This window comes from Notolepis coatsorum, assembly GCF_963971535.1.
Source record: "Notolepis coatsorum genome assembly, chromosome: 11".
Taxonomy (NCBI): domain Eukaryota; kingdom Metazoa; phylum Chordata; class Actinopteri; order Aulopiformes; family Paralepididae; genus Notolepis; species Notolepis coatsorum.
This window is the reverse complement of record NC_140175.1, coordinates 90629316-90643755: the sequence shown is the minus strand read 5'-3', so window position 1 is coordinate 90643755 and position 14440 is coordinate 90629316. Positions and strand designations below refer to the sequence as shown.

The 14440-nt window shown below is 40.9% G+C and overlaps 1 protein-coding gene and 1 pseudogene across 2 annotated transcripts; both read right to left on the bottom strand.

The window, feature by feature from the left end:
• Nucleotides 1-1899: 1899 nt before the first annotated feature.
• On the bottom strand, nt 1900-9712 carry LOC311236971 (chymotrypsin-like protease CTRL-1; the record flags this gene model as incomplete). The annotated part of the gene is made up of 7 exons (XM_084324774.1): nt 1900-2061; nt 3668-3795; nt 4992-5172; nt 7382-7463; nt 7590-7669; nt 8611-8714; nt 9667-9712. The coding sequence occupies 7 exons, from the start codon at nt 9710-9712 to the stop codon at nt 1900-1902; spliced, it is 783 nt and encodes a 260-aa protein (XP_084180900.1).
• A 1624-nt stretch (nt 9713-11336) lies between these two features.
• Nucleotides 11337-14236, bottom strand: LOC311236969 (heat shock cognate 70 kDa protein-like; annotated as a pseudogene). The gene is made up of 7 exons: nt 14159-14236; nt 13893-14045; nt 13249-13804; nt 12680-12883; nt 12298-12496; nt 11767-11999; nt 11337-11630 (listed from the first exon to the last, which is right to left on the bottom strand). The product of its transcript is annotated as a heat shock cognate 70 kDa protein-like (transcript).
• Between the last annotated feature and the right edge of the window lie 204 nt (nt 14237-14440).

The window sequence follows — 14440 nt, the reverse complement described above, 5'->3', positions numbered from 1 at the left end:
ATTCCGAACCGTAAAACTGTGAAAACATACATGAAATACAATCAATCACGGATCAAACCATAACACCATACATACAATTTATCGGTCGTTGTAAGGGTGGTTGTTAACCCAATGAACTTAACTACAAGCGCATTACGGCCCCAAACGTACCTTGTTGACTGCATGCAATATGAGAGGACAGTTAAGAGCTCTGGTGTCGATGTGGCTTGTCTGAAGATGGTGGAGAAGTGAAGGAACAAACCTTATAGGGTCTCCCTATTTATACACTATGGCCGGGTCTACTATGACATCACAATGTTCCAGAGCGTTCTAGCCTGTTCTAACCGGTTCTATTATGAATATGTTTATTTTGCAGTAAGTAGTCTCGTGACGTCGTTGCCACCGTCGTAGTGTTATGGATTTCCCCATTCAAAACTACCACAGTGATCCGTCTCATATAGTAGACTCCTATAGTCTCTGGATGCTGGCAGTTATCTGTACATGTAATGGAGGAGTGCACTGTACAGTTGCAATTCAAGTGAATTCACATTAAAGATGCTCTAAGTGGTATTTATTTTTGTTAGATTAAGTGTTAAATTGCACTATATTCCAACAGCCATCACTGATATAGTGTGTTTGGCCAGTCCCTCCACTCTGCAGTAAACAGAAAATACATTTTCTGGTATCCTTTCCCACTTTATTCAAACAGGAGAGAGAACCCTATATATTTGTACTTATTTCAGGAAATCTTGCCAAGCTAAATTTGCATACTGCACTGGTAGATTATTTTACTTAATAATTTTGCTTAAAAGCAAGGGAGGGACTGAGAGACCCATACAAGATTATTATTTTATTATATAAGAAAGTTACTGACCAAACACTATATCAGTGATGGAATGTAGAGCTATTATTTTAACATATAGACCAGTTATTTTAACAAACAAAGATACCACTTACAGCACCTTTTAAATGGGGATATTTGAACTAAAACATGCCTAGTATTGCATTATTATATGTATCAGGCAAGTTCACTATTATAAACGTTATTTATTGAAATTAGCAAAAGATTCCCCAGATTCCCATGGAAGATTTCCATAAATTTACCGGAACTTTTCCGACCCTTTGCAACCATAGTCCCTACTCTATGAATGAACTGAAATGTACTTAAAAACTATAAGATTTTTTTTTTTCTTTTTTTTACTATTTTCCAAATATTGCACATTTGTGTACATTTGAGTGGTGGCGTGCACAGATAGGGCAGAAGCGGGGCTTGAGCCCCTGCCCTTTTGCCCCAAGTGCCCCTCCAAAAAAAAAATAAGACGGAAATATACTATATACCGGTACTACTATCTATACTACTATCCACGAAAACATATACCTTATCAACTCAGGAATAGAAATTCATATATGATCAACACGATATATAAAAAATTATATTTCCTAATCAAGCTCATAAATGTACATTTGCCAAAACCTCACTTTCATGTTTTCAAGAAAGAAATGGAGCCAGTGGTGTGCACAGATAGGGCCGAAGGGGGGCCCAAATCCCCCCCCAAATATGAAAATGTAAATGTATACTACTACTATCCAAGAAAACATAGTACTGTACCTTATCAACTTAGAAAGTACCCCCCCCCCCCCCCCCCTTGAGCCCCTGCCCCCCAAATTGTCTGTGCACGCCCCTGCATTTGAGATCATTCAAATGAAAAATCCTCAGCTACACACGGAAACACAACACCGGTGGTTTTGACACTTTTACTTTGAATTATTTGTTACAATTGGACCACCCATAACAGCGCCATAACAGTTCACCTTCAGAAGTCCATTGAACAACAGCAGGAGTGTGTGTGTGTGTGTGCACATGCACACGGCACACAGGGACAGGTATGGATATTACAGGTTATGTGTGTTGATGACACTTCAGTTGTTGGCAACGGTCTGGTCGATCCAGCCGCGCAGGTAGGACACGCGGGCGTACACCGCCGGGGTCCGCACGTTGCAATTGCTAGTGCCCCAGGACACGATTCCTACCTGGGACCACACTCCTCCGTTCTCACACACCAGAGGGCCACCGGAGTCGCCCTAGAAGAGACGAAATACAATGGGATAATTAGAACATACTGCTAAGTGTAAATATACTGTAAATACCGTCTTCTCCAGAGAGAGACAAGAAGACAGATACCAGTTTCCTCTCTGTGCGTTCAGTAGAAAGCTATCTGGCTGCACGTTAGCCTAGCTTAGCACAATGAATGGAAGCGGACATGGCCGGTTAGCCTAGGCATTGTCCAACTAACACCTCTCCCGAAGGCTAACCGGTCATGTCCGCTTCCATTCATTGTGCTAAGCTAGGCTAACATGCAGCCTTTCTACTGAACGCACAGAGAGGAAACTGGTATCTATCTTCTAGTCTAGTCTCTCTCTGGAGAAGACAGTAAGCTAATTTCCCAAAATGTTGGCGTGTTCCTTTAACTACCCTACAACAGTGCTGTATATACCACATGTTTATATTTGCTGCATATATATATATACATATTTGCCTGAATATACCTGCATATAATCCTTCTATATATACTTACCCACCTGCATATAACCCACAACTCTGTTACAATAATGCTGTATATTTATTCTCACCGTATATATCTGTCCACACCTGTCTGTACTTACCTGCACATAATCCTTTTACATATCTGTAGATACTATATAATAATAATAGGGCTGTCCCCGAGATGGATGTTGAGGTATATCTGTGCATATCCCTTACCTACTCTTACTAGTTACACTGCTGGCCAGTATGACTATTACCATACAGTATTTATACCTCTATCACTGTACATTTTATATTACAACTCTGTACATACACCTGATTAGCACTACACTCGGTAGTACTAATTTATATATTTTATACCCAGTTTAGTCACCTGTACATGTATGTGTAACTAGGAGGGATATGAGGACTGTGTGTAACTAGGAGGGATATGAGGACTGTGTGTAACTAGGAGGGATATGAGGACTGTGTGTAACTAGGAGGGATATGAGGACTGTGTGTAACTAGGAGGGATATGAGGACTGTGTGTAACTAGGAGGGATATGAGGACTGTGTGTAACTAGGAGGGATATGAGGACTGTGTGTATATAACCAGGAAGGATATGAGGACTGTGTGTAACTAGGAGGGATATGAGGACTGTGTGTAACTAGGAGGGATATGAGGACTGTGTGTAACTAGGAGGGATATGAGGACTGTGTGTAACCAGGAGGGATATGAGGACTGTGTGTATGTAACCAGGAAGGATATGAGGACTGTGTGTATCTAGGAGGGATATGAGGACTGTGTGTAACTAGGAGGGATATGAGGACTGTGTGTAACTAGGAGGGATATGAGGACTGTGTGTAACCAGGAGGGATATGAGGACTGTGTGTAACTAGGAGGGATATGAGGACTGTGTGTAACTAGGAGGGATATGAGGACTGTGTGTAACCAGGAGGGATATGAGGACTGTGTGTAACTAGGAGGGATATGAGGACTGTGTGTAACTAGGAGGGATATGAGGACTGTGTGTAACTAGGAGGGATATGAGGACTGTGTGTAACTAGGAGGGATACGCGAAATTTTAATTACCTTGTGTACATTGACAATAAAGTAATATTCTAAGAATCAAATCCTATTGTTTTGTGTAAGAATTGCGTTACCTGGCAGGAGGACACTCCAGATGCCCCAGCACAGATCATGGCATCGGTGATCTTCTGACCCCAGTATTGCTTGCACTGAGCGGGGCTCAGCAGGGGCAGGGCGACCTGCTGGAGGTAGCGAGGGCTCGCTGAGAACACAAGGAGAGAGAGGGTAACTATACACAAACACGTCCTGTAGATATGTCCCATATAGGACATTCTTGTTTTCCTTGGTGAAAAAAGAATCTGATGCGACTATACTTGCATGTGCACCACCATGCATATGTCTGTGACTTTGTGTGTGTGTGTGTGTGTGTGTGTGTGTGTGTGTGTGTGTGTGTGTGTGTGTGTGTGTGTGTGTGTGTGTGTGTGTGTGCACGTATCCCAGTGAGCACGACCCGATTTCAATGATGATGAGGTTATAGCCCCCATGTAGCCCAGAATATGTCAGGCTTAAAGGGACATGGCAACACTTTGGGACATTGGCTTACCGTCTTCTCCAGAGAAAGACAAGAAGATAGATACCAGTTTCCTCTCTGTGCGCTCAGTAGAAATCTATCTGGCTGGATGTTAGCCTAGCTTAGCACAATGAATGGAATCAGACATGGCCGGTTAGCCTAGGCATTGTCCAACTAACACCTCTCCCGAATAATGCCTAGGCTAACCGGCCATGTACTAAGCTAGGCTAACATGCAACCAGATAGCTTTCTACTGAACGCACAGAGAGGAAACTGGTATCTATCTTCTTGTCTCTCTCTGGAGAAGACGGTAAGCTAATTTCCCAAAATGTTGGCGTGTTCCTTTTAATATAGACCACCTTTAGGCCAAGCTGTTTAATTCATTATTAGTACATATTTATAATATCACACAGATGACTGTAAATGTGTAAGATGCACAACTGAAGTCCATATATTGTGCTAAAATAATTTGAATTGCAATTTCTCAATGTCCAGCTATGTCAAGGCTAGATATAGCCCACTTCTAGCCCAAACATTATTACATATTTAGTATATTTAGGTGTCACCTAGACGTCTACTAAACTTTCACTTTTAAACCTAATTTAACCAGATTCTAGCCTAAGACAGCTATGTACCATATAGATGTCTTTTTGTCTTCTTTTAAATGAACCTATATGGAAAAGATATATACAAAAGAGTTTTATAGGGTCTACCAAAAACTGGACAACCAGTAATCCATCATATAATAGCATAAAAAACATGAAATGAGTAAGGTAATGATATCTGAGGGCAGAAACGATATTTTCCCTATAAAACTTTTTACGAAGGCATATTTTTCTTATAATCCATTTCCGGATTGGATCAAACCAAAGCGGTCGTCCTCTTACAGCTCTGGCCGGTCTTGCCCCAGCCGGTGGTCACACAGCTGGCTCCCGAGGGGATGCTGGTGCTGGACGAGGCCAGGCACACGGAGGACACGCGGGATGTCATCTGTGCGGGGGAGGACAGCTTCAGCAGGGTGACGTCATTGTTGAAGTTTTGCCTGTTGTAGTAGGGGTGGGTGATGGCCTGTGCAGAGAGCAAGGGGATGAGACACAGGTTACACGAGTTGACGGAACTAACCCAGCAAACCATGTTAGCCATATTATTGGCTGTCGGGCCAGGATATCCAAACATAGGCCCAAAAAGGGGGTCAAAATGAATTGAAATGTTGAACTTGAAATGTTTCACGTTCAAGTTTTGTTTCGAGTGTGCTTCATACAGTAAAAAAAAAAAAGTAAAAGGATAAAGATCAAACACTATACAAAATATACAATATATAAAGCTAGAAATGTACAAAATGCAAAAAATGAAATGCAAAATGGGGTAGAAGAGGTAGTGCAATTATATAATGTGTAAATTTGCACTACTTGTTTTTCTAATGTCTTTAGACGTGGCTTCTACGTTGTTTGAATTTCAGTATTGAGATTAGATGTGGATTTAAAATGCTGGCTAAGAATACAACTGCTTCACAAATCAGTATTGATTGACAGTCCTGCAGTGTCTTCAGGGTTTCTATAGGAAAGTCTTCCTTAGCCCCTTTTGTGACTGTGACGCACGCCAACAAGGTTTGGCTGAGTGAATCCACAGTCCCTTGCTCCTCAATAGGAAACCACCCTATTTTAACTCTGAAGAACTGGTCCGACGCGAAACGTTCGTTATACAAGTATCGCAAAGATATTTCAATGGTACACTACTCACAGTTGCACGAGGGTCTTGGACAGAGAACGGCAATGGTTTGAAAGCTCGGCGTTGCTAATAAACATTTTAAATAATTTTTATAAACTGGTCAACACAGCTTTATTTCCGGCATCCGGTGATCACAGCGCAGGCGCATCAGGCAGCTAAAGCCATTTTGAGCGGTGTTGACCAGTTTATAAAAATTATTTTAAATGTTTATTAGCAACGCCGAGCTTTCAAACCATTGCCGTTCTCTGTCCAAGACCCTTGTGCAACTGTGAGTACCTTTGAAATGTCTCTGTGATACTTGTATAACGAACGGTTCGCGTCGGACCAGTTCTTCAGAGTTAAAATAGGGTGGTTTCCTATTGAGGAGCAAGGGACTGTGGATTCACTCAGCCAAACCTTGTTGGCGTGCGTCACAGTCACAAAAGGGGCTAAGTCTTCCCTATGTCAGAATTTACATTTGGGTTGAATAGAAATTCATGTATAGCTGTACCGCAATCGCAATGTCACTTGGCCTGGAAATTTCCTGAGAAGAAATCATCATAATTAATGATTTGCATTTATTGAATTGCATTGCCTAATGAATGGTATTATCTAATACTTTGAATGCTTATTATTATAATATTATTAATAATAATAATAATAATAATAATAATAATAATAATAATAATAATAATAATAATAATAATTAATAATAATAATAATAATAATAATAATAATAATAATAATAATAATAATAATAATAATAATAATAATAATAATAATAATAATAATAATAATAATAATAATAATAATAATAATAATAATAATAATAATAATAATAATAATAATAATAATAATAATAATAATAATAATAATAATAATAATACTAATACTAATAATAATAATAATAATAATAATAATAATAATAATAATAATAATAATAATAATAATAATAATAATAATAATAATAATAATATAATAATAATAATAATAATAATAATAATAATAATAATAATAATAATAATAATAATAATAATAATAATAATAATAATAATAATAATAATAATAATAATAATAATAATAATAATATTATAATAATAATATTATAATAATAATAATAATAATAATAATAATAATAATAATAATAATAATAATAATAATAATAATAATAATAATAATAATAATAATAATAATAATAATAATAATAATAATAATAATAATAATAATAATAATAATAATAATAATAATAATAATAATAATAATAATAATAATAATAATAATAATAATAATAATAATAATAATAATAATAATAATAATAATAATAATAATAATAATAATAATAATAATAATAATAATAATAATAATAATCAAATGTATTTATATTAAATTTGGCATCTCTACAGTGTGCTACTGGTTAAAAACATTTAATACAACAGATCTTTTAAAGGCATCCACAGTCTGTGGTGTCCTCAGATGGGAGAGCACCCCACAGACTGGAGCAGCCGAGCAGAAGGCCCCAATCACGGAGCTTTGGTCCTGGGAGGTTTCAAAGAATTGGCTATTCTCTTACCCTGGAGATGGATTTGACCTGAAGCTGTTCACCGTTGGACTGGCGATCATGCTCTCCCAGGATGACACGATGGCGGCCAGGACTGGGGGGGTGGAACAGAAGAGGGGTGGGGGAAAAGCCACAGAGATTGTTAGTAGTCGGGGATCCATAAGACTCCTCCTATCTGAATACAATATTATAGTGGAGGTCAGGTAGAGGGATTACTCACGTCACGCGGCAGTGAGCAGCTGTGACGACCCAGTACTGGTTGATCAGAGATCCTCCGCAGAAGTGGAACCCACTGCCGTCCTGTGGGGAGAGGGTCGGGGGCAAAGGAATCATGCTCATTTATTAGCTTAGACTTCTACGACTTAGGCTTCAGACTTCTTAATTTACTGTAGCCGAGCGTTAACCTCTGTGTGTGTGTGTGTGTGTGTGTGTGTGTGTGTGTGTGTGTGTGTGTGTGTGTGTGTGTGTGTGTGTGTGTGTGTGTGTGTGTGTGTGTGTGTGGGGGTGTGGGGGTGTGGAGATATGTAGAAGTGGGAGTCGGGACCAAATTAGGATACTGGGTAGCACTTTATAATAACACCCTGTTATAATACATTTATAAGGTATTTGTAGATAATGAACTAATCATGAACAAACCATTTATATACATTCATAAATGATTATTAAATAATTTATAACTATATTTGTATAACATTTACAAAGTATTTATAACGCATTAGTGGATAATGGACTAATCATGAACAAACTATTTATAAACATTCATAAATGAGTATTAAATCATTTATAACTATATTTGTATAACATTTACAGATTAGTTCTACATTATTTATAACTCATTATCAACATTGTTTGTACTTGATTTGTTCATCATTAAATAATGTTGTTTAATGTGTAGTAACACATTTGTAGATGCTTTGAAAAATGGATATGAAAAAACGACTATACTGTATCTCCATTTATTTTTCATGTTCAACAAAAGATTTGTTAAGACATTCATAAAGCATCTATAAATCATTTGCATATGCTATTTACAAATGTGTTACTACACATTAAACAACATTATTTAATGATGAACAAATCAAGTACAAACAATGTTGATAAATAATGTAGAACTAATTTGTAAATGTAAAGTGCTACCCTTATTGGTAAAATCACACTGATCAGTGGAAAATACTATTCTGAGAATGTTCTGCGTGCTTGCGTGCGTGCGTGCGTGCGTGTGTGTGTGTTGGGTAGTTTACCTGGAGGGACACCTGCCAGGGCCAGGACCCAGAGACGGCGTTCTCACCGCTCACAATCTTGTTGTAGCCGCTCACTTGGGGCCTAATGGCTGGCACTCCGCACCCTGAGACCAAGCCATGAGACACTTCATAGGTTAGATTATCTTTGGCCCAACTGCACAGTTAAAACGGTAAATGGTGCATTTATATAGAGCTTTTATCCAAAGCGCTTTACAATTTTCTTCCTCACATTTTTACCCATTCACTCACACACCGACGGCCTAGGCAACCATGCAAGGTGCTGACCTGCTCATCGGGTTTGAAAGCTCGGCGTTGCTAATAAACATTTAAAATCATTTTTATAAACAAGTAAAAAAAAATCACTGAGCTAGCCTTGGCTAAAATGGCTGCTTCCGCATTTTGACGCAGGAGTGCTGTGATTGCTGGCTGCTTTGTCACATGCCTGGTGCGCCCAGCAATCACAACGCTCCTGCGTCAAAATGCGGAAGCAGCCATTTTAGCCAAGGCTAGCTCAGTGATTTTTTAACTCATTTATAAAAATGATTTAAAATGTTTATTAGCAACGCCGAGCTTTCAAACCCCCCCCCCCCCCCCCCCCCGCTGTTGTGTGTGAAACCCTAATGCAACGGTGAGTACCTTTGAAATTTATATCTGATATATTTTGGACCAACCGCTCGTTTTTAACCAGTGCTTGATGGTGCACATTAACCTGGCTACTACCGTCAAATCAGTGACTGCGTATTCAAGCAAGGCTTGCATCACAGTCACGAAAGGGGCTAGTGTCTACGGATGAATGTGAACGTTAGCTAGTCTTTCTTTTGCCTTAAGGTACAGTTTAGCTATAGCGGGTACCTGAATGTTCCTTTATGTAAATAAAGACATTTCCACCATAAATTGTTGCAGGAAAGGCACAAATTGGTGCAGAAAAGTACACCAGAATGCAGGTATCGAAGCAAAACATTTCTTGGGGGAGGACCCCCCCCTCCCCCGCTTAAAGTGCCCCCCCTTCCCCCCATGTTGAAACCAAACATACCATGCAGCGTGCCACTCACTTACCCAGCACTGAGGCCACCAGAGCAAGACAACTGACTATCCAGAGCATGATGTAGACTGTGCTTCACCTTCTTGTGTCCCAGCCTCTCCGGGCACCCAGCTATTATACCTGTGCGCCACACGTGACCCTGAGCTACATCTGTCCTTCACCTTTGAGTCGCCACCCAGGTCTGATATGGGCTGGGAATCGAGTGGTCAAATGTCCGCTGTCGAGCAGCTGAGACCTTTCTCCAGTGCCCAGACATATCTACGAAGCAACTCTCACTCAGGGCTAATTGCAAACAAGTCAACACAACTCGGTTTCTGAGTCAACAAGATGCAATGACCCCAGATATCTGCTCCATCTGTTCTGTAGACATGGCCTTCATCATAGTACGTATTATGTTCATGTACACCACATCTGCAATTTTTTTTTATTTTTGATCAACATAGAGAGTGAAAAAGACATGGGACGATACCTGCCATAGTTTACATGCCAATAACTAAAGTTCATATTGTATATAATTTTTTTGGAAAAAAATGCTTAGTTTTTTTCAGATATTAAAGAAACACTCCACCAAAAAATAAAGCTAATTTATTAGGAAGATTTATTCCAGGAAATATACAATACAGCTCAGTGAAATACTGCCTGTTGATATTATTTCATGACACTAACAGAGGGTCAACTCAGGCTTTACATAACCGTTCTGACCACAGGAAGAAAACCTTTTTCAGTTTTTCAGCCTACTAATTTAGTATGTTTAGGCAGGGGAATGATTCATCATCATCTTTGTTTTTACAAACAGAATTATAATTTTAACTTTTAGTGGTCACTGACCACTCGTGATAAACACAGTTCATGAGCAGAAACCAGCAACATCACTTTAAATGTGATTTTTCTGACATGATTGTTATTTTCCTGTAGTTTTGAGCTTTTTTCAATTTTCATATCTCCAAGCAAACATCACAATTTCAAATAGCAATGTTCTCTCATAAAGCACTCAGATACTGATCACCATTGCCACTCAATAGCAGTAGCCCACTAATATTGGTTTCAAGTGGAGATGTACCTGAACCCACAATTCATTCACCATAAATGGCAATCAATATTCTATTTCATTATTATCTGTATAAATTTCAGTTGTCAGTGGGATAATATTCTATACCAAGGGGTTTTAGTTGATTATGAATTTCCTTTGGCCTTTAGTCCATACCTCATACCTCTCTGTTTTTCACGTGCGAGCAGGGCCTAGTAGGGGAAGCTGCGGCTGCCACAAAACTACCGTCACTTTTTGCACGTGATGGATTTGACAGCGGAACATCCTGTGTTAACCTCATCCACAAAACAGTAACAAATGACTAATCTTCACACTTCGTCAGACCCAGGTTCTCACAACAGGAAAGGGTTTAGGAGATAAAGATGGTTTTAATGCTCTGCCTGAAAGGGGTGAAACAAAATTATAGTGCAAAGCAACAAGGGGGGGGGGGGGGGGGGGGGATGCAATAGAGAAATCAAGAATCCCATTAGTGTTTTTATTGATTCAATGCTGAGAGAAGAAGAAAGATGCACTGTTAATCATGAAGAAACGAGTGGGATCTCAACACTAAAGAGAGGCCTTGTACTTGTCTGATGTGGTTGCACATTGGGGTTGTGTGTGTGTGGTGTGTGTGTGACAGGTTTTCAACATTTCACAGTCCATACGCCAATGGTTTAAAGCCTAGATTGTTGCTGATGGTTACGGTTGGGATCTGAGACGATGATGTCAGCGGAGCGCTTAGTCGACCTCCTCGATGGTTGGACCAGAGGAGGAGCCACCTCCCGCTCCACCGGGCATGCCTCCTGGCATTCCTCCCGGCATGCCTCCTGGCATTCCTCCCGGCATGCCTCCTGGCATGCCCTCACCCCCCTGGTACAGCTTGGTGATGATGGGGTTGCACACCTTCTCCAGCTCCTTTTGCTGGTGCTCGTACTCTTCCTTCTCCGCCGTCTACGTGGATGGAGATAAGAGGAAGTGTGTAAAGGAAGAGTTGTAATTGGTACGTGTGGAAGACAGAAAGGGGAAGTAGAGGACCTTGTTTTCACAATATTAAAAATTGGAATTGGCCGTCTCTAGTTTCTTTCACCTGGTTCTTGTCCAGCCAGCCGATGACCTCATTGCACTTCTCGACGATGGTCTTCTTGTCCTCAGGGCTGATCTTGTCCTGGAGCTTCTCGTCGTCCACGGTGCTCTTCATGTTGAAGGCCAGGGATTCCAGCGCGTTCTTGGCCGTGACCTTCTCTCTCTGGGCCTCGTCCTCCACCTTGTACTGGTCCGCCTCCTGCACCATGCGCTCAATGTCCTCCTTGGACAGGCGTCCTGTAAGAGGTCGACATTACTTTCACTCATGTGTGCAGTTTTGTATAATTTTAAGCCTTTCTATTTAACTAATGGCAACTAATAACACTACAAAAACATTATCATTTTAACTTTAATCAAATGATAATCATTCAAATCAAATGAGCAATCATTTAATGGTGTACTGTGCCTACCATTTTAATGGGTTTCACCTCTGTGCTTGTAAAATCTCCATTAAGAAAATCCACAGAACAAGAGGCATAAACAACCAAATCTTAAAAACCTTCAGATTGAAAATGCACAACACTACGTAGCCTACCTTTGTCATTGGTGATGGTGATCTTGTTCTCCTTGCCAGTGCTCTTGTCCACTGCAGAAACATTGAGGATGCCATTGGCATCAATGTCAAAGGTCACCTCAATCTGAGGGACGCCCCTGGGGGAAGGTGGAATACCAACCAGCTCAAACTTGCCCAGGAGGTTATTGTCTTTGGTCATGGCTCTCTCACCCTCATACACCTGAGAAAAATACACAAAACACAGATCAAAACATCTGTGAGAAGACCAAAACAGTGCAAGCTACCATCATGTGTACATAGCTTTGGATGTACGAGCACTAAGTGTCATATGCATTCATTCATATATATGTTGGGAATGAAAGATACTATTTCTCAGTTTTGCCTGGCTTATTGCCCTATATACCTGAATGAGCACACCAGGCTGGTTGTCTGAATAGGTGGTGAAGGTCTGCGTCTGCTTGGTAGGAATGGTGGTGTTCCTCTTGATGAGGGTAGTCATAACTCCTCCAGCCGTCTCGATACCCAGGGACAGGGGGGGTGACGTCCAGCAGCAGCAAGTCCTGCACGTTCTCGGACTTATCACCAGCCAAAATGGCTGCCTGCACAGCTGTAGAAGATAGTTGATCATTTAAAAACCTTGATATAAAACTTGTAAATGGTAAATGGTGCATTTATATAGCGCTTTTATCCAAATTTCTTCCTCCCATTTTACCCAGTCACTCACACATTCACACACCGAAGGCGGAGGCAACCATGCAAGGTGCCAACCTGCTCATCGGGAGCAATTAGGGATTAAGCGTCTTGCCCAAGGACACTTCGACACGCTGCCCGGGAGGAGTGGGAATCGAAACGGGAAACTCTGGGTTACCAGATGACTGCTCTACCTCCTGAGCCACTGTCGCCCCGGTAAAGATTTAACTTGTGTTTTAATCATTCTGATTGAGAAATCGTCAGAAGATGGGAAATACCCACCAGCACCATAAGCCACAGCTTCATCAGGGTTGATGCTCTTGTTGAGGTCACGGCCGTTGAAGAAGTCTTGCAGCAACTTCTGAATCTTGGGGATACGTGTGGAGCCGCCCACCAGGACGATGTCATGGACCTGAGCCTTATCCATCTTAGCATCTCTCAGGGATTTCTCCACAGGCTCCAAGGTTCCACGGAACAGTTCCGCATTGAGTTCCTCAAAGCGGGCTCTGGTGATGGAAGTGTAGAAGTCGGTACCCTCGTAGAGAGAGTCGATCTCGATGCTGGCCTGGGTGCTGCTGGAGAGGGTGCGCTTGGCGCGCTCGCAGGCTGTGCGCAGGCGACGCACGGCACGCTTGTTGCTGATGATGTCCTTCTTGAACTTGCGCTTGAACTCGGCAATGAAGTGGCTGACCATGCGGTTGTCAAAGTCCTCGCCGCCCAGGTGAGTGTCACCAGCTGTGGACTTGACCTCGAATATGCCGTCCTCAATGGTCAGAATAGACACATCAAAGGTACCGCCGCCAAGGTCAAATATAAGGACATTGCGCTCACCACCAACCTGGATAAATTAAGCAGACCATTATTAACAGGTGAAGAAAATAGAATACAATAAGTTGGACTCTGTATTGCAAAGGTTGGTCTCATACCTTCTTGTCCAAGCCATATGCAATGGCTGCAGCTGTGGGCTCATTGATGATACGCAACACATTAAGTCCAGAAATGATTCCGGCGTCTTTGGTGGCTTGGCGCTGGGAGTCGTTGAAGTAAGCAGGAACTGTGACGACTGCATTTGACACTGTCTGGAGAGATCACAAGACCCTTTGGATTAAACTAGTGGTATCAACTAAAACAAAGGAATGTGAAGAAACATAGGGATAGGAATATGCTCTTTCCGTTGGCGGTGGGACCCTACCTTGCCGAGATAGGCTTCAGAGATCTCCTTCATCTTGGTAAGGACCATGGAGGACACCTCCTCGGGGAAGAAGCTCTTAAGCTCAACCTTGTACTCCACCTCCATCTTGGGTTTGCCTCCGTCACTTATAACCGTGAAGGGCCAGTGCTTCATGTCCGACTGCACCACAGCATCATCAAACTTACGACCAATCAGACGCTTAGCATCTGGAGTATAGCGTTAAGGAAAAGAAAAGAGAAGAAATAAGAGTGTAAAGTTAATAGTTTTGCCTGGAAGAGATGC